Source organism: Temnothorax curvispinosus, unplaced genomic scaffold (assembly GCF_003070985.1).
Source record: "Temnothorax curvispinosus isolate PA1 unplaced genomic scaffold, ASM307098v1 QBEX01012496.1, whole genome shotgun sequence".
Taxonomy (NCBI): Eukaryota; Metazoa; Arthropoda; class Insecta; order Hymenoptera; family Formicidae; genus Temnothorax; species Temnothorax curvispinosus.
Genome location: NW_020222276.1, coordinates 157,796 through 182,600, shown reverse-complemented (window position 1 = coordinate 182,600; position 24,805 = coordinate 157,796). Strand labels below are relative to the sequence as shown.

The 24,805-nt window shown below is 35.7% G+C and overlaps 2 protein-coding genes across 4 annotated transcripts; one reads left to right on the top strand and one right to left on the bottom strand.

Moving 5' to 3' along the window:
- The first annotated feature begins 4,859 nt into the window (after positions 1-4,859).
- Positions 4,860-13,290, top strand: LOC112462514. Its single transcript, XM_025028327.1, has 7 exons — positions 4,860-5,231; positions 6,313-6,470; positions 6,544-6,652; positions 7,098-7,317; positions 9,592-10,094; positions 10,554-10,848; positions 11,235-13,290. The coding sequence occupies exons 1-7, from the start codon at positions 5,125-5,127 to the stop codon at positions 12,951-12,953; spliced, it is 3,111 nt and encodes a 1,036-aa protein (XP_024884095.1). The 5' UTR covers positions 4,860-5,124; the 3' UTR covers positions 12,954-13,290.
- Positions 13,289-23,499, bottom strand: LOC112462513 (tyrosine-protein phosphatase corkscrew). Of its 3 annotated transcripts, none has more exons than XM_025028324.1 (12): positions 23,219-23,499; positions 22,335-22,457; positions 22,031-22,225; positions 21,724-21,886; positions 21,340-21,452; positions 20,898-21,249; positions 20,323-20,505; positions 20,078-20,251; positions 19,732-19,960; positions 19,388-19,539; positions 19,148-19,302; positions 17,467-17,550 (listed from the first exon to the last, which is right to left on the bottom strand). In XM_025028324.1, the coding sequence occupies exons 1-12, from the start codon at positions 23,254-23,256 to the stop codon at positions 17,523-17,525; spliced, it is 1,905 nt and encodes a 634-aa protein (XP_024884092.1). In that variant the 5' UTR covers positions 23,257-23,499; the 3' UTR covers positions 17,467-17,522. The 3 variants fall into 3 exon arrangements, with proteins under 3 accessions (XP_024884094.1, XP_024884092.1, XP_024884093.1); XM_025028325.1 differs by lacking the exon at positions 17,467-17,550 and adding an exon at positions 18,668-19,032; XM_025028326.1 differs by lacking the exons at positions 19,388-19,539; positions 19,732-19,960; positions 20,078-20,251; ... (5 more) ...; positions 22,335-22,457; positions 23,219-23,499 and adding exons at positions 13,289-13,629; positions 13,844-14,164; positions 14,621-14,988; positions 15,401-15,805; positions 15,933-16,110 and having other exon boundaries at positions 17,355-17,550; positions 19,148-19,237.
- Between the last annotated feature and the right edge of the window lie 1,306 nt (positions 23,500-24,805).

Here is a 24,805-nt window from a genome sequence, read left to right as displayed (position 1 = left end):
TATTATAGACTAATGTACGAATGTCTTTACCTAATAAGAAAGTCATTCACTTATTGTCTCTGTATATAATGTATATTATTCACTTATTTCATAAATTTTTTAATGTGATAAATATCATACAACAGTATTAGAGTTCGATTTTGAATTGCATTATAAATTATGTTATTTATTTTAAAATCGAAAAAAAAAACATTCACTTATAGTTATAATGTAAAAGAAAAAATTTCTTTTAAATTTTATGTTCTGACAAATAGTCATTTTAGAAAACGTATACTGTATATTTTACAAATGCGCGGCATAAAACTCTATATGCAGTTATACAATATGTTTGATTTGAGTGGAAATTAACATTTAAACGGACTATTAAATAAACAATGTAACAGAGTTGATTCCTTTACAAAGCGATGGATATTTCTCGGTGAAATTAACAATATATTCTACGAACAACATTCTGCTCAATCAAAAAACATGACATCGTAAAAAATTGTGCAACTTTTTAAAAATATTGAAAGCATTATGAAACGAAAATACTAATTTCCTATTCGGTCAGAGAATGAAATAAACGCGTGCTAGCTGCATTTTTTTCGTTCTCCAAGAACATTTATTTATATAATGGCAGCTAATTCTGAATCAAAGTGGATAATTCGCAAAATATTAAAAAATAATAAATCGAACGTCTTTATCTTTAATCTTTAACTGTTCATAAAATAATTTCGCGCCTTTAGTTAAATCATACTGCGTAGCAATACGATTTTAATAGGCTATTGCAAGTATAAAACAATCGCGATCATGCTGTACAGTAATGTTACATAATGAACGTGGCGTCATTAAATGTTGAATGACGTAAATAAATTTATTCCATATGGCTTTTGTGCACGAATTAAAGTATCACAAAATAAGAATATCACGTAAACTTCTATGTATATTCGTCAAAAAGTAAATTTTGTTTAGAATTAAATGTCTAATTTCCAGGAGTTGAATTAGATTTTTGAATTTTAGATTATCTTTTATCTTTAACTTGTCATCTTTATCAAAACGCTAAATACGAATAGAACTTATTTAAATGTATTTTATTCTCTCTCTCTTTTTCTCTTTAGATGCGAAAAATAAAAGAATATTAAGAATTTAAAATCTGATTCCAAGAAATTGCGAAACTTAGAAAATTTTAAAATTTTGAAATTGTGCAACGTTAATTCATGTAAATTTTTACTAATATTAAAATTAACATATAAGATGCTATCAAAAATTCCCCAGACTATAATAGAACAAAAAGAAATAATGACTGACCATATTTCCCACCGCGTACACGATTTAAAGGTTCAATACGTCGCGGTCCAACAGATAAAAATAAAAAATGCAGAATGCACAGGGATCGCGATGTTTGTTTTTCCCAAACCGCACTCCCAATCGCAGATCAAACAAATTCGCGGTAGCGTGGAGGCGCCGTTCTCGTCTGCCCGTTTGACCAATAAATAATTTGGCAAACAAATTGATCCCCAAGGACTATAAACAGATACTTAGAGGCACACGATCTCGCCGTCCGGCGGATTAAATGTCCTCGCACGAGCACGAGCGTAAACCGAACTATCGGACAACAGGAGATCGTTCGACGTACCAGACCCCTACTGTGAGAACCGAAGTGGGCCCTGCGGCGTGAAATCTCTATTATTCCAGGGGTCGAAGAGTGGTTCGAGTACGTTCCAAACCGTTCGACGGACACGCGTGTGCGTGCCGAGGGGGATGCATTGGCGTTGACAGGGGGAGCGGGGTAGTCGGCTGGTCCTCGCCCCCTCGAAAATAATGTAATCGCGAATTAAATGTTTGCTCGGATATCGTCGATCTCCAACCGGGCCTCTTGTCCAAAGAAAGAAACGAATCGGAAGTGGATTTGACTCCGACAACTGCGATCTTCGGAACAGATCTCTCTGTTCCGCGATATGCGATTAGATAATATATAAATTGCGATGTGTCGATTGATCTTCGAGATAATCTCTTTTCATTGTCCCATGATATAGCTTTGTTTTCGAATTCTATTACCTTGATATCACTTTCTTTTTTCAAAAAATATACTTTTGTATTACTTTTTCAGTATTGCAAGGTTTGTGCTTTATATATAGCTATACAAGTTCACGCTTAGATTTAATAATTAATACTTTATGTTAAGTTGCAAGTATAATATATTATGTTGTAAATGTATGTTTTAGGATAGTTTCTGCAATTTTGTTACGTAAAATGCTATCGCATTAAAGAATTTAGTATAAAATAAAGCATGCAAAATTTTTATGTAAATAGATATAATAACTCACACGTACTCGTATACATAAATCTTATCTAACATAAAAGTGTTGTCTGTGCCTATTTATTGCTTAACTTATTCACAGATATATTGCAGTCCGCGTTCGGGTCCACGATATACACGTGCGAGCGATGTAGAGGGAAAAAGGTAGCGAGGCATCGGCAAATCTCGAAACCACCCCTCCTCTCCCCGTCTGCTTTCCCTTAAGCAAACGCGACAAATTGAGATAAATAATGGTTTGTGGGGATACAAAGGTCACTTGAAATTTGTCACGGTGATACTCGAAACGGCACGCTTCCAAGCAGTCGCGGGCCGATAAACGATACGCCCTCAAGTCGCATCTGGTGTGTTCCGCATAAATGAATCGGTAAAGAGCGCAACAAAAAATTTTTTTATCAAAATTCGTTAAATTGAGACAAATTAAGGTAAAGTTAATACGAGCGTTTTTTTAAATCATCATATCCGTCGATGATTAATCTATTATCGAAAATTAAAAGAATTAAAAGTAACTTATTTACTTTTCACCCTTATACTAATGCTGAAAACCTCATTTAAAAATGTGTGAGAGATAGTCCAAAATAATTTGTTAATTTTACTTCGAATTCTCTGCCATATTAATTTCGAATGTTTTTCGCAGAATTCCTCGCCGTAGAAATATGTAAAACGGATATGCGGAGCATTTTGAAAGATCAATCTCGTGGCGGTGATAGGTTTTCACAGATCTCTAATCCCCAATTATACATGAGCGGATCGGCCGTTCAGTAGGCCCGTCAATAATAATCCGGGCGATGCCTCCAACGAGGATCGACCGCGAGGCATCGCCCTCTCGCAAACCGAACTCGTTTCAGCGGGGACAAAACTTTGTCTCGTCCGCGTGTAGTGGAGGTTTGGTACAACCCCGGCGAACCACCATTGTGATCGTATTAACACCTCGCATAATTGCACCGCCGCGCTTCTATCGTCGCGCGTGCACTAAACATGGCTCATTTGAATATTGGCCCATTCATACTTATTGAGGAGGCCAATATTCGCGCCCTTAAAAGAGACAACGCCATCGAGCCGGTCGACCTCGGTTTCCCGGCTCTATTCTCTAGATATCATCCTAGACGACGTTTTCTCAGGCTGTCATAAGCGCGACGTGAATAGTTTTTACAAGCACAGATCATCAAATTTATTTATTTTTTTCGTTTAAATCAAGGCGTTCGCGGAAAGAACGGTTTTGCTGAAGTATCTAAAAATTTAGCTGGATACAGATCTGAAAATAATTTTGTTGCACCATCAGAATAATTATAGCAGGTCGCTGAAGTATAATGATAATGCTGTAAAAAATTTTGACATTTTAGCAATCGATTTGAGTGTTTTACATAATTATTTCGATGGTGAAACAAAATTATTTCTAATCATTCTTTCCATGTTTGTATGTTTAGCTTTTGACAAACAAGACAGAAATAGCAGAAATATTCGCAATAGAATGAATATCGATTTCAACTAGAATGCACTAAAGTAGATTTATATTAATTCAATGAGAACATATTTTTTTTTACCCGAACGTAATAAAGTACATTACTGGTACAGAAAATGTGATAATCTCTTCTGCTTATCAGCTTCCCCGAATATTCTTAGAAAAGTTCACAAAGATATGGGATAGCTATATACAGGCTAGCATCTGTATCAAATATCTAACTTCTAACACAAACATTTAACTCTTTCCGTCTAAAAGAGAAGATAAAAAATAAAAATTCTAAAAAAAATTAAAAATCTATTCAAACGTACTGTTACAGAAAACTCTCTGTACAAAATTATATTAAAAAATCACATTTGTCGTTTTACTGCATGTTCATTTTACTGAAAATAAAATTAATAGATACATATAATATAGATTTTTTACATCAACCATAAAATTTTCATCTTTTTTTTTATATTTATTTTAATACTTTATTACTTGTCATGTTTTATACTTTGTAGTATTAAAATATCATAACACATATATGTAAAGCTAGAATATCATATTCGCAAAAGAATTAACATATGTACACCAAATCAATATGAGAGCGAGAGTGAATGAGCGAGAGAGCGAGAGCAAGAGAAAGAGAGAGAGAGAGAGGGGGGGGAGGGAGGGAGGAAGTTTGGAACGAAGGAGCAGGAAAGAAAATTATTTTCAATCAAAAGAACGCTCGTAATATTTCATCCGTGCTTGGGGAAATTGAAAAACTGTTCCGCCACCCCTCGCCGCGTTCCCTCCCCGTGCCCCCTCCTCCCCCGCGAATAAATCCGCTCCGCCGTCTGCCGTTGAGATGACGACGGGGTAACGGTGGGTGGGGACGAATAAAATTTGTGCGGGGGTGTTGCGCCCCGTCGTCCCCCAGCCGATAAAACCCTCGTTGGAGCGTCCGCCCGCCAATCCCGTGCGCGTCTGATAGTCACGTCCAACACGCGTCTCGGCTCGCCATTGGCCGCAAACCCGCCCAGGGGTTGGTATCGATCATCCCTCACGCAAGCCCGACGCTTTTCATATATAAAGCGGGCCTCCCTGGGGACATCGTCAATAGTCGAAATCCGCGTATTCACCGTATACGAACACTTCCGTTTGCACGATCAATCAATCGATTAATTGTAGCCAGATCGATAAAGAGAGAAATCAAGAAATTGACCGTCGCGAGTCAGCGTGTTATGAAAGAATTCAGAATTTTTTGAAAAAAGAAAACTAAATTAAAAAAATATATATATAAGAGAGAAGTCGAGGCCACGTTTAGTGGTTGTTGGTTGATTCGTGAAGTACAATTTGCGCGGGATACCGCACGACGAATGAAATTGTGAAAACGTGCGTTATGGCGAATCATCATCCCTCGTACGACTTTGACGACAGAAGCCAGAGGATCCGCCATCGGGTCGGCACCGCGTCAAGACCTGCAGATTCCACCGTGGCTTGTACCAGGTACTATCTCACTTTCTCTTTCGGTTGATCAATCACATTAATAAGAAACTCTGAATCGTTATTCAATGTATAACTAAATAATTAATGTTTATATAATTAATTGTAATAAAGAGAGTATTCTAATATTTTTAATTGAGATTTTTTTTTAACGTTCGGTAACAAATATCAATAATATCGACAGAACTGTCCACGTGCGAATAGCTAAAGATTTGTAGGATAGAAAGAAAAATTTAAATCATTATTTGAATTATTATTTAAATTGTTCTTATTAAATTTAATAATAAAGAATTAATTGAGATTTTTATCAATATGAGATATTTTTTTTTAATTTTATATTAAAAGTATTTTATATCTGACACTGACAATGAGTGATTCCTTCCACTTATGTATATAATTCACTACTTGTATGTGATTGCTTTAGCAAGGAACAAAAATTTTTCCTCGTGCCCATTATTTGCTACATAATAAAAAAGTTTATTAGATAACTTAGACTACAATTTAAACAAAGAAAATAAACAATATTTAAATAGCTCTGCATTAATTAAAACAAATTTGTATAATTATTTTTTCCCTATAATAAAAATTAAATGGCACCTTAGCATGGATAATTGTAAAATTTATACTAAATAAAAGTAAAAGTCATTTTTAATTGCAGAGTATTTTCTAATAAAGTATGATAAAAATTATAAATAATAGAATTTATAACATATTACTTATATTACATGAATATATAATTTAAATATTATATAATGTTACAGTATACATATATTATCTAAGCTATTAATATAATCTAAAATCTTATCTCTTTAATATAAGATCGATCTCTAAACAATCTACTTTAAATATCTTTTAAAAATGCGAATTGTGAGTTTTACTAGCTGTAATAAAATTTATAACTATTAATACAAAATTTGTATCAATAATATCGATATACTTAGCATCAGGAAATATGAACAATGAAAACATTATTTTCAATTATTACTTAAAAATACGAATACCAAATTTTTAACAGTTCTATACAAACACAAATATCAAATATCTGAGTAGCACAAACAAATTTTGCATTATTATAATTTTGCAGTACTCAATATTACGTGGGGCACAATAGCGATATCACTGAGGAAGATTTGGCAGAATTACCCTCATGCGTTTACGCGGGCAGATCCACGCAACACGTCACGCACACATCGCCACATACACATTCTCCTTTGCACTATCACATGCCAGTTTCAACGCCAGGTAATGAATGCTAAATAATTATAATAATGCAGTTATTTGATTAACGTTTCATTATATAAATTTTTTTGTTCAGATCATGACACAGAAATGAACGGCGTAGAAGAGGGTTATTATCCAAATGGTAGTCCTTATAGAATTCAAAGACACGCAGCTAATATTCGTGAAAGAAAACGTATGCTGAGGTAAGGAATTTTCAAAAAGTAATTAGCAATAAATTTTAATCTATTGGAACAGATTTTATGAGTAGTCTATGTGCAGAGATTTAATTTTTGAGATAATATCAGCGAAATTATACATTATATAAATGTAAAACGCACTGTAAGTTTATTTCAAAAAAGATAATTGTATGTACCAAAAATATAGCGTAAAATAATTATAAAAATTGTTTTAAACCAATAATAAAATAAAACTAAAGCCTTGCATTTGCGGACCGTCGCTTGCTAAAGAAATCAGTTGTTTACACGTTAACCGTTATATTATTAATATTTTGCGTTAATGACAAAATTGATTCGCAGTTGTAATGTTTTATTCTAAGATGTTTATAATTGTGTAAAATCTCTTTCTCTGCTTTATATTTCCCTCCTAAGATACGCACGAGCGGATTGTTAGTGTGATTGCAATTTTTAGCAGCATCAACTCGGCTTTCGACGAGCTCCGGGTCCACGTGCCGACCTTTCCTTACGAAAAGAGACTGTCGAAGATCGATACCTTGCGCCTGGCCATAGCGTACATTGCGCTCTTGCGCGAGGTTCTAGCGGCGAGGCTCGACCCTTTGACTTACGTCGAGAGGTGCCTTAGGGGTGAGATAAACGGCGAGCGCGCCGAATGGAACACGAGCGGTATGTCTGTACTTTCGTAATTATCTCGATTATTTGAAAAATAACATGACGCGCTAAGAATCGATCATAAGCATAAAAGTCATAAGTAACGTCTCGGTATGCATCTCGTATACATATTTCAGAGAAATTCTATCAATCAGATAATTGAGATAATGATGTGTGCAGGTCAAAAATTATAAAAATTATCTTTCAATTAATAAAAAAAATATAGATTCCGTCTTTGTGTCTTGCATTATAAAAACTTAATATTAAAACAGTAATATTACGATTGGAGGATTCTATTAAAAAATTAGAGGAGTGTAATTTAATATTGAATGCTCAACAAGTTGAATATTGTCTTCTGCAGAGTACCTTTACTTGGAAACTAAATATATCGCTTTCGGGTTCGAAAAGAAGTTACTTTGAAGAAGATGATTACTTCTTCAAGAGTTGGCAATGTACAGCTCTCTCTTGAAAATTTAGTAGGACAAATATCACTACATGTTTAAAATCAATCTTATGAATATCGTTTGAATTACAAACCACACGTAACGTTTACGATTTCTCGATGCGTTAATTATATCGTGACCATTATTGCAGATCTGACGGCACGCTTGTCTTGGATAAATTGGGAAAATTTGGGAGTAAACCCAAACCGTCGATCTGTGCTCACCACCCTCGCGCTGACAACCGACAATATGAATTGAGTGCTCGTAACAAAAAACATTTCGGCGACTCTTCTTTTCTTTGTAAATACCTTTAATGCTGAGATAGGGAAGGGGAGAGAAAAAAAGGGAAAATGCTAAAGACTTTTCCGCGATCTCGGTTTTAGTTCATGATGTGCAATACGAGCGACGAATATTGTATTCAATATCTACATGTATGTACATGTAAAAGAACTATAGTTAGTATAATTTAGTATTTGCTTTGAAATAAAATCGATGCTACTCGAGACTGGCTGTATGTATCCTCAACGACGATTTGGAAATTATGTACTATTTAGAATGTATAATAATGCAAAGTTTATACGGCGCTTTTATTTGAAATGATGAAGCAGCCGTTACCCCACGCTTTCCAGTTGCCAGAGCCTTCGACTGTCAGTTCTTGTCGTCCAATGGATTTGTCAGATCTATGGGTGCGCGCAAACGACCGACCGACGCGATGAAAACACTTGAGAAGCGACACTGTCGTGACAGCCGATCAGTGCTTTGTTTTACGAAAATATCTTTCATTCCACCGTCTACGTCTCCGGAGCTGCTACTCCTTACTATTTCCCGATTGATACCGATCGTTTTATTTGGTCCGGATATTGTTTATAATTTTATCCAACGGCCAATAAATATTTAGGAGTCCCTCAGGAATTCACCAACTTGCCTTCAAAGTACGCGAACTCCATATTTCCTCTTATAACAAAAGAAGAAAAACGTTTACGGTAAAAGACGTCGATAAATTTAACAGCGGATTTCCGTTGTAAGTTGGCCGAAGTGTCTGTCTACGAAGAGGAGTAAATAAAATCACAAGGTACGTTTTTTCCCCTAATTTGCATTTTTTAAGATTATTTTACACTTCACGTTTACTTTTCTCTCGCGCGTTTACATGTCCACAAAGATACAATTCTCATTCTAAATACAGCGTAGTTAGAAAGGTAGTTAATGTAAATTGAATAAGTTTATTTTACAATAATTTGCTGATTTGCCTTAGATTATAAAACGAAAAAAAAAATTACTTAAAGTTACAGTATAATTAAATATCAGAAAAATAAAAAGTTTGTGTCATAGACATTTATATATTTTTTAAAATTCAAGGATACGATATTATGTGCGGTATTTATATTAGAACACAGCTCTATAAAAGAAAACACGCAACACGCACACCCATACGTCGTAGGCACTCGATGGAATTTGTCATTTCACAAAAGTGCCGGTGTTAAAAAAAAATCGACAAATTGCGCGAAATAAAGAAAATACACATGAGTAGATGTCTCAAAAATATATTCGCGAAATTTTTCAATTACACAGTTTTATACGTTTTCAATTATTTATGCGAGATCCTTCCAACTCTCCAGTGCTTTCGGCGCAAAATAAGATCTGTAAATCTTATTGTTTCGTATGGGTTTTCACATAATTTGCCGCGCTTACTAAATATTTCGTGAAAAGGAGATTTTGCTAAGCATTTAGATTAGAACATATACATACGTAGACTAAACTGAATGTAATACAAAATAAATATAAAAAAAGTGATTTAGATTAATGGAGGTACTGCCGAAGAACTCGTATGCATTATCCGAGCAGCGTTCTTTTAAGATCCAAGAAATTAAAGAACCACCCACGAAGATCGACTCGTCGATCGGCGAAGATCGAAACGAAGATGTCACCAGGAGATACGTTTCCTGTCTCGATTTAATTGCAAGTTCGGCGTTAATGAATCGAGAGAAAATATACGACAGAAATGCGGAGATGATCCTGCTGGAACAGACCCGAGCCAGCGATCGCGGCAGGATCAATAATGTAAATCGTCGCGTGATCGAGTTAAGTGACAATGACTCCAAGATGATCCTACGGAGGCAATTCGGAGAGATGGCAGAACGCGAGGGTGCAAATTCGCAAAGCAACGCAGTGGATTATGAAAATATGGAAATTCTGCAGAAACTGCCGCCAGACACGATCGTGATACGGCAAAAACCGAAGTCGGATATGGAAGACAGCGATTATAGGGAATTGACGGAGACGAGTAACAGTAGTAGCTCGACTTCTGGCTGTACGGATGTTAAAATGAAAGGAATTTCACGAGCACTCAGGAACAAAACGTGAGCAATATTAAAAGACGCTTACGTAATAGACTTGTGCTAAAAAGTTTATTATATTTGCCAAATAAAATTCGAATTAATTAATTACGTATGATATAATTTATATATTTGCATATATAAATTATATATTATATATAACATACAAATTAAAAATTATTTATGCATGTATATAAACTTGTATACAATTATTTTATATATAAATGTGTTTATAAGCCTAAAAAATAACTTTTAATCGATGATAAACTTATATATGCAAAAATGATAGATTTTTGTATATCGAAACTTGTTATTTAAATTTTATGTCACACAAAATATAATATAAAATAAGGAATATGAATAATTCTAATTTCATAATTCATTTCAATTTCATTCACTACACATATATATTCCGAAAAAAGATAATAATCTGTTTAGAATAGTTTTTTTCAAATTTTGTGATATCTTTGTTTCATTGTTCAGTCTCAAAACGATGGAGGTGAGACGAAATCCCATGCGAGTGTCTAAGAGAAATATTGATAAGGATTTTTCGCGACCGAAACAACGACTGCTGGCCAACAAGAAAGAGTTTTATTCGAATTATGAACTCGGGAAGCGCGTAAGATCGTCCACGATGCCGTACATGAATACCAGATCTGTTACTCGAAAGATGTATACTGTAGGTGCTACTTATCAAGCACCTACCAAAAAAGATGAGACGGAGTGGAAGGAGTGGCCCGTGCATGGAATGCATGAGAGACCGGTCTACCATCCTCAAGTAAAATTATCTTTCTATACAATATAATATCTATATAATCTTGTATTATCTATAGCAGTTAATGAATTAAAATAAAATATATTTGCGCACTTTAATTAAATGTCAAAGGAGCGAATAGGCAACTGTAATTATTATACTTCAGTAACTGCACTCTATAAGTTTTAGGTAACACTGATTTGAAATTTATTTTAGTAGAATTTTTCATTCTAAAAAGATACACATTTTTTGAAAGTGTTAAAATTCTATTTTTTGAAAAACTTAGAAATAATAAAATTTCTTAATAATTTTTACTAAAAAAAAAAAAGAAAAAGATCAACTCTCTCCAATTTTATGAAAGAAAGAATCTGAATGATCTTAAGACATTCTTCATACGATTATGTTTCCAGGCTGGTTTAGCAGTGGAGTATTTAGGAAGATACTTCACCAGCCTCGATGGATTATCTTATTGCGAGATCATCAACGAGCCTGATATCGAGGTGGTCTCTGTCGATCCGCATTGCGATCGGGTCTCTTCGGCCGAGAAGAAGTCCAAGGGAAAGGCGAGAATGAAAAGCAAACGTTCATCGAATACCAAAGATCCATGGAATACGTATCTCTCCGTGAACAACAAGTCCTTTGAGACATGCATGCACGAAAGTCTTCATTGCGTGTTCGGTTATTGTTCGCAAGTTATGACGCCAGTTTACAGGCAAGCTGTGGAAGAAAAGATGACGAAGGTGACGATTTCCGCCAAGACGAGCTCTTTAGAATTGGCGAAGGAGCCAACGGACGTCAAAGGTAACGTCGCAATTCCTTCGGAGAATGTCACTAAGCTTGCGGAAGAAACAAAATTGTTGGAAGCTTATGCGATCGCCATGGCGCAGAGTATACAAAATAAAAGCACCGCCAATAGCACGAGCGATCAGAAAGTCACCTCGACTTTTCCGTCATCTTCAACAACGTATTTACCAGAAGCGCAGAAATCGACCCCGGACTTCAACAGCTCGAGGACCGCTTCGCAGAATGGAGGAACGATCAGGATGAATTTGAAGCAGATTATTCGAGGCGCTCCAAACAGCTCTCTAATCTTGTTGAGAAGTTCGGCCGCGAGATCCACGAGCGGCGATGCTTGTACAGCAATCGCAAGGAATATATTCAACTCGGCCAAGTTGGAAGATGCGTCCGGCGACGAGACGCTGACGGGGATGTCGTCGATCTACAAAAAGCTGATGTATGCCAAAGAGCCGGTTTCGAAATGCGAGGAATCGCCAGTGAATAACAACGTGCGCACCTTAAAGAGGTGCGCCACGAATACGCAGGAATATACAACGAAGAGGACCTTCCTCGAGAATCAGTTGGACAACAAGAAGACCGTCCAGGTCGTGAAAGAGGCGCGCGAAAACAAGAGTCTCGATCACAAGATGAAAATTAGCAGGGAGTCAGACGGTAGAATATCCATGACGAGTTCCGGCAAGAACCTCGCGTGGTGCACCAACGAAACTTCGGAGATCGCTAGAATCTTATCGGAATACAACAAAGGCACGAGAAAGCCTACGCAGTCCATGCAGAGCCAAACTTACAGCTCGAGAGATACGAAGACGAGCTTGACGAATCCGAGCGTGAAAAGTTTGCCGAAGAGCCTCTGGCAGAAGAGTACGACGGCTGAGGAGACTCAACAATTCGTATCCAATTCGAATACGAGTTTTGATTTCCCGCAGGGAAAGTGGAAGAGGCTTCATCTGATGCTGGAGAAGACCAAGGACGGTCAGGTTGCCGGTGGCAATCAAAACGCTTGGAAGGGCCCTTCGACATCAGAGAGTCACAAAGTTCCTTTGAGGGAACAAGTGAACCTGGGCACGCTGAATTATATAAGAAAGAATTCGATTGACTCTCGCAAGGATCCGAATGAGCACGAAGTTATCATGGTTGATGTGAAGCCGAAAGAAAAGAAATCGGAATATTCTAAAGATGAAACGGGGTCGTTGCAAGAGCTTTTGGAGAACACGGCGATCTTATATTGCGCCGCCAACGGGGTTCATCAGGACGATCTGTCAAGTTATATCGACACTCTCGACAGCAAACAGAGCATTCAATGGCTAGAGACTTGCAATAATTCTGTCGTGTAAGAAATTGAAGATAAAACAGTATTTTGTTTATTGTATACGATATCGTTAAGTTCAAAGTTATGTGTCTATCGCATTAAAACAGTTTTATGAAGATAATTTTATGGGTTAATAGTTTATAATAAATCGCGTATTCCTTTGGTTTATTTTACCCGAAGAACATATACAGAGATATGGATATTATAAAAGATACGCCTTTGAAATTTTTAATCAGCAGCCATTATCGACAAAGTATTAATGACACCTACAAAACATAAAATGCGTAAACTAATAATTATATTTTTCTAGTCGTCACATCTAGATAATATATTTTTTCTCTTTAAATCGGATCAAAATTTTAAAACGTTCTAAAACGCCAAAATCAATTTACATAAATAAACATCTATGTTTTACTATTTGGAAATTATTAAATAGCTACAGACATGCGCACGTGCGTATATATACACGCATTATAAATACATGGAAGTTCGTTTGACTTTACAAATATTACTCATGTTAGTCTCTACGTTGAAAACGTTTCGTTTTTGTGATTAATGTCACGCCGTCGTTAATTCCAGCCTGTATCAAAAGGATGTAAGTGACTAGAATTGCAGAATAAATAAGTAATAATGCCACGATGTCCAAATTCCGTTGTCAATCTCTGTCTTGTCTCCGCTTTCGATGCGTATATTTACGGGCACTGTAAATAATTGTAAATAATGGAAAATTATATCTTTGTGAAGCTAGTATTCCCTCCAAAAAAAATTCGAAATTGTACTTGTGTTAGAATTACGTGCTTCTTACGTGCTAATTTTGTACTTAATTCCCGATTTTTGTGTTTAACATTCAAATATAAAATGTAATACGTACAAGTAACTTAATTTTAACTTGAATTTAAAATATTATATGTTTACCTCTTTCTATCGGATTCCGATTCGCTGCGTTCGCTGATAACTTTACTTTCAGTCAGCTCGTCGCTGAAAGACTCGTTCTCACTATCAAACTTTCGATTGGAGCTCTTATCGGAGTCATCGTCGTTCTTAGTTTTTGTCGACTTCCTTTCGTTTTTCTCAGAAGACTTTCTGCCCCCTCTTCTTTTATGCCTCTCGTCAGACGTGCCACGTCTAGTTTCCTCTCTACGCGATTTTTTCTTTTCTTCACGCTTGTGCAACCTGTCGTGTTTGCTAGAATTACGAGAGCTCGACGTTGAGTATCCAGTGTCTTGGCGAGTCTTTCTAGAATAATTCATTCAATATATGTAAAATACCAATAAAATACTTGTATAATATTTTTATAGACAAAATTTGCCCTAGTCTTTTTAATTTTCTATTTTATATTAAACAAAATTTATAATAGCTACTTCTAAAAGAAAATTTTTTCATAAATTAATACTCTGCTGGATAAAGGAATTTTTTGTATAACGATAAAACATAAGAGAAATGTAATTTAGTGCGCCTTGTGTAAAATAAAAAAAAATTTAATTATTAATTCTGATTATTTTTTAATTATTGTTAAAAAATTAGATTAATTTCATTTAAAAACTAAAATAAATACAAAAAATAAAGAAAAAGATGTTTTCTTGAAAATAATTCTTAATTTTGAGAAATAAGTATTTGCTCTTAAAAAATAAATTCTTTCCTTCGTTTTTGTAACTTAATTATTTTTACTTTAAAAGTAGTTAAAATGCTAACCGTTTGGAACGAGCGACAGTTCTTGGGGACGAATCGAATTTATCAATATCTTCTCCCGAGTCTTCGGTCTCACTATAATTTGCTTCTACGTCCTTATCACGTCGATTCCTATGCCTATTGTTATCTCGCGAATTTCTCATTCTTACATCTTTGTACATGTCACCTCGAGAAATGATACTGATGTTCGACACATCCATTTTACTATATTTCTTATTCCGTTTGCTCTTACTCTCGGTTTGTACTACGTAAAGTCGGTACAATTGTAGCAGTATCACCAATGTGTTCTTGCATGTAAAGAATATATTCATATAACTGACTATCTGATAATGAAATATCAATATCAAACGAAATGCCAAAAACGGTCCGTCCTGCAAAATATCAATATCAATATCAATATCACTAATATCATACATATTATATATATCGTTTATTAAATCGAATTAATTCTAAGACAATAAGAAAGAGATATTTTTTTTAGATTCGTCAATAATCCACCGTAATTTAACATTATGTTTATATCGTAACTTCATCAAAAATATTTTTACCATTTAAAAAAATTTTTAATAACTGGTTATTAAGGTGCTAATAAAAAAATTACTTCAGAAAAATAACAGATGTTACAAAACGACGTTTTATAATTTTGAACAGTCTCTATGTTACTTTTTATTTATTACTGAAGATAGGTCACGAATGAGACCAATGCGTGAATAGGTCTAGAGTTAATACAAATATCTCTGATGTCTTTGAGATGTATTTTACATATATTATTCGTGGACATACTTGAAGAAGCATGTTGAGAGCGATTCCCCATACGTCGATGCTGCAGCAACTGGTTTCCGTCCGGACTTTCTTCCTGGCCACGCCGGACGACAATCGCGACTTCCTCGACTTGGTGGCGGTCAGCACAACCGTGAACTGCATCAGGGACCATGCCCAAATGCCCAAGGTCAGGTATACGAGTACGGGCTCCCTCGCTATCCTGTCCTCCTTGAAGGAATCGAAGAACTCGATGATGTCGGCCGCGGTACCAATGTAGACCAACAGCAGCTGGCTCAATTGATCTCGAGTCAGATCACCTTTCGGCAACATCCACCGGCCGATTATCAGAATCAGCATTAAGAATTGTTCGATCAGAGTGACCCATGTTTCTGTAGAAATTTTTAGGTCCGGTAATCGGATATCAACCTGGATGGTACGAAACAAGACCTTGACTTAATTAATAAATTTTAATAAAATTATCCCTGCTAATTATTATTTTTATTAGTTTTCATAAATTTTATAAAAAAGAGATAAGATTAAAAATTACACGCACGCCTAGAGCTTCTTCCAGATGCTTTAAATCACCTGCTGCCAGATTGGATAGATCGAAATTCTCGGATATATTGATGTTCGACCCGCGAGATTTCAGTCTCCTGTCTACTTTATCCAGTTCTAGCAACCATATTGCAGGCACCACGCTACTGAGATATAAAAATACGGACGGGCAAAACCTAGAAATATAAAAATTGTATAGTAAATAACAAACTCTTAACGCACTACATTTCAGGCTGCAATGATAAAACTAAATAACAAAAATCTTCTTAAACTATCGAGATTCCTTTCATCTCGTGTTTTTCACTTGTAAATCTTATATTATATTATTTTTTATATTTTATTATATTGTTTATTTCATTCTTTTATTATTACTCATTGTTCACATTCTCTTCCTCAGGATTTTCGAGAGCAAATATGCGCTGTGAGACGGTATTCCGCGCTACATCTAATTCGATTGATCGATGAGTCAGGTAAACGGAATCGGGTCACGAGTTCCCTTTTTCGCAGATGTCAATAATTTTTGATACGACCGCTCGTGCCCCGAACAAAGTGGATTCTAACTTGTTGGCTCATGTTACTAATGCTTCAATTTCCGTCTGTCAAACTGAGAGACGGTCTCACAACACACACCCTTTCCGAGGAATCCCTTTTACGCTGATTTTCGCAATGAATGATACTGTATCTAACGCAATATTACCTCTACGTATACTTATGTTTTCCATACAACTAATAACTGTTAGAGATAAAATGATAATCAGGTATAACAATACGACAAGAGAGGAGATAACAATGTATAATCTTTATATTTTACTTTTGCAGTCGCATATATTTGCGTTCAGTCATCTATTAATGTATTTTTTAAAACAATTATTGCACAAAGTAACTAAATTAATAATATTAAATTATATATTTTACAGTTTTTAAATTTTTAATGTAAATTATTCTATATAATAATATTAACACTATAAAATATATTATTTTTGTCTAAGCTTCTTGTTCCTTTTGTAATGCATGAAATAATTATCTCGTAAATATTTACTTTAGCTATCCAATTAACAATTGTAATAGTTCGTAAATGAGAATTAAATATAAAAGCATAGAAAATATAGAGAGAAACTTTGTATAATATTTTATATATTAATATAATGTGACTAAACCATATATTAACTTTAATACACCCATTCATATTACTGCTGAAATAATCCATGTAGTTGTAAATTATAAATAAATAATTAATTTTAAAACTTTATACATTAAAACTGTATTGTAAAATTTGTTTAAAAAATCAAACTATATGTTACTTTACCTTTTCTATTTTTTGGAAAGTCATAGAAATTGAATCTTTCTTAATTTCATTATTCTTACATAAACAATTTTTTCAAAGCATAAAAATTATATTTGCAACTGCAGTTTGACATACCATTTCCATTCTTGATTTTCCTTTATAGTGAGGGTGAAAATACCCTCGAAGAACAGCAACAAGATAGGACAACTCAGGTACCAGAAATACGGATTTTTCTTGAATGTTGTCACCTGCCAGATAGCGATGAAACCGTGGGATGCGAATACCAAGCGCGTGATTATCGCCTTAATGGTTGCCAAGAACTTTGCCATAGCTGGTAATTAAAAGTTCTTCTTGTGATTTGCGAGTATTTCTTACGATAAATAAATTAAATAAAACTATCTTTCACGTCGTTCACGTTAAATATACATGACACACATTCGCAATACCGTCGCCGAAATTTAATTCACACATTTTTATGTTAAAAAAATTCAAATATATAATGTTTATTACTATAAATATAACTTGAAGTGTACGAGGAAGTAATCTCGGGGAAGACGCAACGTTCGAAGCACAGTTCTCCAGAGAACAGTACAAACCATCACCTCTTTCGCGATGCGCACATGCGCCCATTGAATCATCCGGTTTAGAAGACACGGCCTTCCCCGTAGATCTTTTTTCCTACGATTTCAGATCATATTTAAAAAATTCCACGTCAAATTTTCGAAACAGCGTTTTGCTTCGCAATAATTGTCGATGATACTAAGCAATATTATACAACTTCAATATTAATTATTAACATATAATCGATTCTATTAAAATCACGAATTTCCTGTTATGATTCGAAGAATCTGCAAAAATATATTCATATTATCACTATATTATTACTGTAGCTAAAATATATTTTGAACACAAAACAAATAAATTTTTAATATAGAAATAAAATGTATCATTTAAACTAGTCCAGAAACAAAATCAGTATCTCGTTTTATGTCGACTTATAAGACGGGGGAAGCAAAGTACTTATGTTTTAGAATATTTATATATTTAGAATTTGATACATATAGAATATCATTTATTGCAACTTTCGAATTCATAACATTTAAATGTCTTTATAGTTAATATCAAAAGCAGATATGTTAACCATTTCATAATTACTCTTTTTTGTATTGTAATTTGTAATAGTTTACATTGTCTACATAAAAAAAATCTGCGATACCGCGAACATCACACAGACGATACATAAAATATCCCTGTAGATATAATCTTGACATTTATAGCACAACCCTGATTCATATCTTCATCAAGTGGATCTGAGCGTTTACTAAATTTAAATCCCCACAAAATATGGATTCGGATTTTCCTTGGCTTTAAATCTCAACTAGAGCTTCGAATCTTCGCTAGATAAATTTACTCCACTTACGAAAAGTTTAAATTTCCGTTAAATAAAGTCGAGTCTTCAATATCATTTTATTATTGTCTTGTCAAGACTTTATACATGGCATAGAACAGATAAGCAAAGGAAATAAAAAATATGCCAGCAAATATTTAGTATATTTGTAGTAATTCATTTTCATGAAGATAACAGGCTATAGATCGATAAATTATACAGCTCTTTTTTCTTTCTATATTTATATATATAATATATATATCTGTGTATATGTAAATATTCACAATCCAATTACTTAAAAAATAAATCGTAAGTATGCAGTCGATAAAAAGAATATTTAACAAGAGAGACGAAACTGAATTCTTGATGATGAATAAACTTCTGCGAATGTCAGGGTATGTCGCATAGTTCTTCTCGTAATATTACCTACAATAACAGAGAAATAGAGAATAGAAAGAGAAAGAGAGAGCAAAAGAATAACCAAGCCTCTTCTTTGCTTTCCCGAATGTACGCGAAACCGATTGTGCCTAAGAAAAATTACTTTGGCCTCAAATTATGGTGAGTGGGTGCTGGTGTTGGAGGGACTGTTGGCGTACAAGTGGGAGTGGAGGTTTCGGCCACAACAGCATTAGTGGAAGCGTTCGTTTCGCTTTTGTAACGAATGTTGGTGTATTCTCTGCCTAACTGAAGTGATTTCTGTAAAGAAACACACACAAATCAATTAATATGAAAGTAAATCAGTTGTCTGATAACATCATTACACGATATTGAACTATAGTACCTGTTCCGCTTGCATCCGTTGAGATACAGTCTCGATGTAATGAAGGACAGCCAAATAGCAGAATTTATATTGCGCCTCCGTCTGAACCATTCCTGATCTTCGCGCACGTACTCGCTGTACCGTGCGTTGAATGTCAATTTCACAGTCCAGTCCTTAAAAAATCAAGTACACATTAATAATATATATTAAAGGTAAAAATAAATTAATAAAAATATCATTTCATAATGAATCATAAAAAGATAAATTGTTATGTACAATTGGTGTTATTATATGACGTTAGTATATTTAGCGACTTCAATTATCAGCAAGATGCTTAATCGTTTATCAACTGTTTCTATACTTACCATGACGTTTAATTTGATCTAAAATCATGTCAATAACGATAAATGTGCCGGTCCTGCCAATTCCAGCACTACAATGGACGAGAATTGGCCCTATGCATGGTTCATCCTTTTCCTGATCCTTTTCCTTCGCAGCCAAAGATGCAGCAATTGATTCTTGCCTAGCGTTTACATCGTGTAAAAAGTTCAATACGCAACCAGGATCTGATGGAACGCCATGATCAGGCCATGCCTGTAAATTAAATACAGAAATTTATTTCTACTCTCATTATATATAATTCATTATATAGAATATATGTCAATTCAGTGTTAAAAAAAAATATATATGTATATATATTAGATACATTACTTGAAAGTGGTAATGATAAATTCTCCTGGACTCAGAAAACTCCGATTTGGTTCCTTGCAAGAGAAACTCGCGCAGAGTATAATCAGCGGTCGAAGTTCGAGCTACAGCACGCACTTTCCATTCGCCGAATTCGGAAGTTTCCCCTTCTTCCGGCCAATAACGTGCGCACTTATTCTAGAAAAGAAGAGAATAACGTGTCAAAAATTAGCTTTCTATCTGTAACAGCGTTCAGAGGGTTCACGTACCTTTCCCCTCTCTATTTCCTTGGTGGTCATAACAATCACACGAGTATTCTCCTGGTAGACCATATGCCAGAAATCTTGTATGGTATTTGGAAGGCAACCTTGTGTGGCTATGTAACATTTGCCAAATGACGGATCGTCACCACCACTGTCAACGCTAGTGTTTGTTTCATCGCCTTCTTTGTTCTACAAAACGACTTTGTTGTATAATTGATACAAGTAACATTATGCAAGATATCTCAAGATTACTGAATATTCTTTCAGATTTTTTGGTCAATTTAGAATCGATTTTTGAATGAAAATAACAAGATAACTATAATTTTCAAGTAACTGATGATCAGAGATGAGCAAACTGAACTTTAAGAAAGATAGATAACAAAATCATATTCGGTTCGAATTTTAATTAATCTTCAATTTAATGGTTGTATCTCTTAAATACATATTCTATGTTGTAAAATTTGAGAAATTGCAATAAATTATGAATTTGCTTAACATCTTTGCTAAGGAAATTTTTTAATAATACTTTAAATTTTTGAGACACCCAAATATATCGGAGATATTAATAAAAAAAATATTACCCTTATGTAATTAGCGTTAATATAATCGGCTCCAGGAGTATCAGAGTCCACATTTTTTAGTCGTACCCGAGTATGGTCAAATGGTAAAATGTTCTTATAACGATTCTTGGCACGATTTTCTGGACGTAAACCTTCCTTTCTTGAAAACATATGCCGGCACTCCTGCTGCTGCAGCGACTCGAATTCTTCCCAAAAACCAGCCTTTCCTTTGCCTTTACCCACTCCATCCTCGCTGCTTCCGCTAGTACCATTCCAACATAGCCAACCATTGGAACAACCGTTTTCTTTGTGTAATTGTCTAACTCTGCTTTCGATACTACTGGCATTAATGCGCGTTGCATTGAACGGTTGCCTGTAAGTAATCGATAGTATTTACAAGATATGCTGCATTAAAAGTTTGTATTTTATAAGAGTAACATAGAATATGATATAAGAGCCTTACCGAAGATGGACGACGCTTCCACTTGTTTCAACCATTGGATTTCGTTTATAATGCTCTATTAAATCACTAAGGCTATCAAACTTGTGACCACCACCCACGTCGTATTTGTTATCCTGCAATATTAATTAGTTTCTTATATTTGACTTGCATTGTGATATAGCCAAATAAAATATTTTAATATGAAAAAACATGTTATTAATTTTCCAACATTCAAGAACTTGCTCGACAGAAAAGCTGCTACAACAAAAATTTCGTTCTCTATATTTTCAAATTATTTTTTCATAAAGATTCACCAATCGTACCATTGTTACTGTCCTGTATATTTATCTTGGATATATATCAGAAGCTGTATATAAAATATTAATACATATAACTTAGCCTAACCTGAGATCGTATCATAACGTGTGTGACACGATCATCGGTGCGTACCGACAGCACAAAATCACCGGGTTTGCTTTGAGACTCACGCACCAAGAAAGATCCATTTTTCCCACGTTCCAACATTAATCGCTCCGCTTCTTTTGCCGACAAGTGCCCATGGAACCACCTTCAATTATATTTACCATCACTACACGCTATACATTTAAGGTAGCATTAACAAGGAATAGCTGTGTCAAGCGTTTTAAAAGGATAAATATTATGCAAATATTATATTTAAAAAATGTCTCGTGCAGAATCACGATCTGTGTACCTTTCGGTCGTAGGATCAGCGCAGTTGAGAGGAATCTTAAGCTCGATAATTTCACCGTTCTTTTCGCGTAATTGTCCGCCGTTTTCCATGTAAAACTGCACCAATTCTGAAAGCGTGGCGAACTTTTCACCGCCATAAAGATCATAGAAGTCCCCTGCGTTTTTTATTTTAATATGAGTCACTTCGCCATTTCGTCTGAAACAGAGGTATCCAACGTATTATTACATTCTATTACATTCGTATATGGTCTGCAATTAATGTATGTAGCGATATAGCTCAAACGTGTATATAATTCCGTAATCACCTGACGGACAGCGTGAAGTCACCGGGATTTGAAGAACTGGGTCGTGCTAAAAACGAGCTGTCAACTCCTCTTTCCATCAACAACCGTTCCGCCTCTAAACCCGTGATATTCGGGTGAAACCACCTGCAAGCGGAACGTCATCATACATTAATATCATTTGTATCACACGCAACTTGAAACTCTCAATTAATCGCCCAATTATCTATCTATTCAATCTATCTATTCGGTCAATCAATTATCTATACATATCAAAGGCCAGATACGCTTTACTTAGTCAATATTATTTTTTTTCCACATTTGAAAACATTACTAGGATTCTTGGCAAAGGCCTTGGCCACTCGGCTCTCGATTAGCAAGCGAGCAATAACAGCAAGAATGCGGGATTAATGCATAAATGCGGTCGAGCGGTCTCGACAGCGGCGGTGTCGATCGCCGGAGAGCGAGAGGAGAGCGTCATACCAAAAATGGTAACAAGCCGCACAAATGCCGCACCCTGCACGGCCAGGTGGTGACGATCGCGCGGGGGTCTCCTCCGGTGACACTCGCACGCGCGCGAAACACGCGCGGATCGACGACGCTCCTCGCTCGCGGCGATTAACATACGAGCACGAGTGCGCGTCGCGCGCGAACGTGAGAGTGACGGCCCCGCGCCGTCACGTCACGAGAAGGACGGCATTTGAGGCCGCGGAATCACAGGTGGATGTGTCAATCGTCCGCGCGCGTCCGTGACCGAAGGTCGCGGATCGCGCGGATCTTGAACACGCGCGCGCGCGCGCTCGCGCTCACGCTCGCAAGGAGCTTTCCGCGGCTCCGCTTTCCACGGAGATATGCCGGAGACGCTGAAACCCGGGGATCGGCGACGCGGCGAAAACGGGATCTCTCACCTGCGAGATACCATGCTGTAGTTATTCGTACGGCTCATATCAATTATCAGTAAATTCGCAGCGACTCGCTAAGGCGCCCGCGGCAATTTAGCCACCGATCTCATGCGACACAATCCTCAATCTCCTTCCCCGATCGCGCGTCAGACCGAGGACGATGCCACCACCACCATCACCACCACCATCCCTGCCGTCGTCATCTTTGACATGTCCAGCTTGCGCGAAAACAAAAAGGCTTCGATCGGCGGCACGATGCGGGGGCACACGGGAGCGGGGGGACGGGGACGAGGACGGCACGCCACGCGCCATGGAGTAACGCCGCTCTGGAGAAGTCGGAGCGAGTGTGCGATGTAATGTAATGGCATATTCATAAGCGCGTTTTATCAGGATGGCGTTGAGACACGCGAAGCGGAGATTGGGGAACGACTTGAGCCGGCGCGAGGGCGCACGAGGCGATTTCTCGCGCCAATCTTCCATCTCTTATGAATTATTAATGTAAAAGTTAATTAATGTAAAAAGTTAATTATGTTTAATCTCGGCTTAATTTACTTCGTGTTTCTTTAATTCTTAGAACCGAGATTGAAGTTAATCCGCGTCTTGCAAATTTCGATTAATTCCATGATGTATAGGAGATGCATGATAAGATGGTGCATTCGTTTGGTCGATGATTAATGATTTTTTAAAAGTTAATCAGACCTGCGTGCAGTTTCACGATTACATATGACATGGATCGTTTGCGTATTGTTTATAGTTAATATTTATGTTCACATAAACCTTTTTCAGGCGGACAATGTAATCAATATAAATTATTGTAAATTGAATGATTGATTGATCAATTGATTAATTTATTTAAACTGTATTTGTGCAAATAGTCGTACAAGAATAAAAAGGAGTTCTAGACTAGATTAGATTAGATTTCAGTTATAAATTTATTTATTATATGTAGTGACATAAAAAATACATGATATACTAATATATAGAAACATTATATTAAATAATAATGTTTACCCTTATTTAAGAGTTTTTAAACGGCAAAAGCATATTTAGTTCACGGTTGCAAAATATGCACATAATGTTAATTTTTTCCATAAGTATAAAATCAAACTCATTAAAACCATTTGTTAATTTTTCCTAGCGTCCTAAAAGTTGTGCTCAAAAAATAGTAATTCAAAATAAATATGCGAACAAAACATAAATTTCTGACATTTCTGACGATATATGAACGATCCATGTAGATTACTCATTATTTACACGACACGTTAAATATAATTTACATTGTATAAATGTAAATATAATTTATTATATTTTATAAATGAATTTATTTTAGCAATCGAAAAATTTGTATCCATAGTCGATAATATCGATATTCTTGCATAGGACCCCTGGTGCCCTCAGGCCTCATTTGATAATCACGATAACTCGGCCAGGGTCGATGCAGGTCGACTTTGATCGTATCTCACCGGTGGGCGGTGGAACGCGTGCGTTTGTTTGGTTGCCGGCACGTCGCGAGTCGCGACGGGGCATGATCATTATTTGTCATAGATAATAGTATCGATAGCCTCAAAAAATGTCACAAAAACTTGCGTATAC

Excerpts from the sequence above, each read along its gene's own strand:
- LOC112462514 (XM_025028327.1), top strand. The coding sequence starts at position 5,125 with ATGGCGAATCATCATCCCTCGTACGACTTTGACGACAGAAGCCAGAGG. Across the intron at positions 6,653-7,097 it reads GAAAGAAAACGTATGCTGAG|CAGCATCAACTCGGCTTTCG; the intron begins GTAAGGAATTTT and ends TGCAATTTTTAG. Across the intron at positions 10,095-10,553 it reads CGAGCACTCAGGAACAAAAC|TCTCAAAACGATGGAGGTGA; the intron begins GTGAGCAATATT and ends TTCATTGTTCAG.
- LOC112462513 (XM_025028324.1), bottom strand. The coding sequence starts at position 23,256 with ATGAGCCGTACGAATAACTACAGCATGGTATCTCGCAG. Across the intron at positions 19,961-20,077 it reads TTTATCATTACCACTTTCAA|GCATGGCCTGATCATGGCGT; the intron begins GTAATGTATCTA and ends TTTAATTTACAG. Across the intron at positions 19,540-19,731 it reads AGATCAAATTAAACGTCATG|GACTGGACTGTGAAATTGAC; the intron begins GTAAGTATAGAA and ends TGATTTTTTAAG.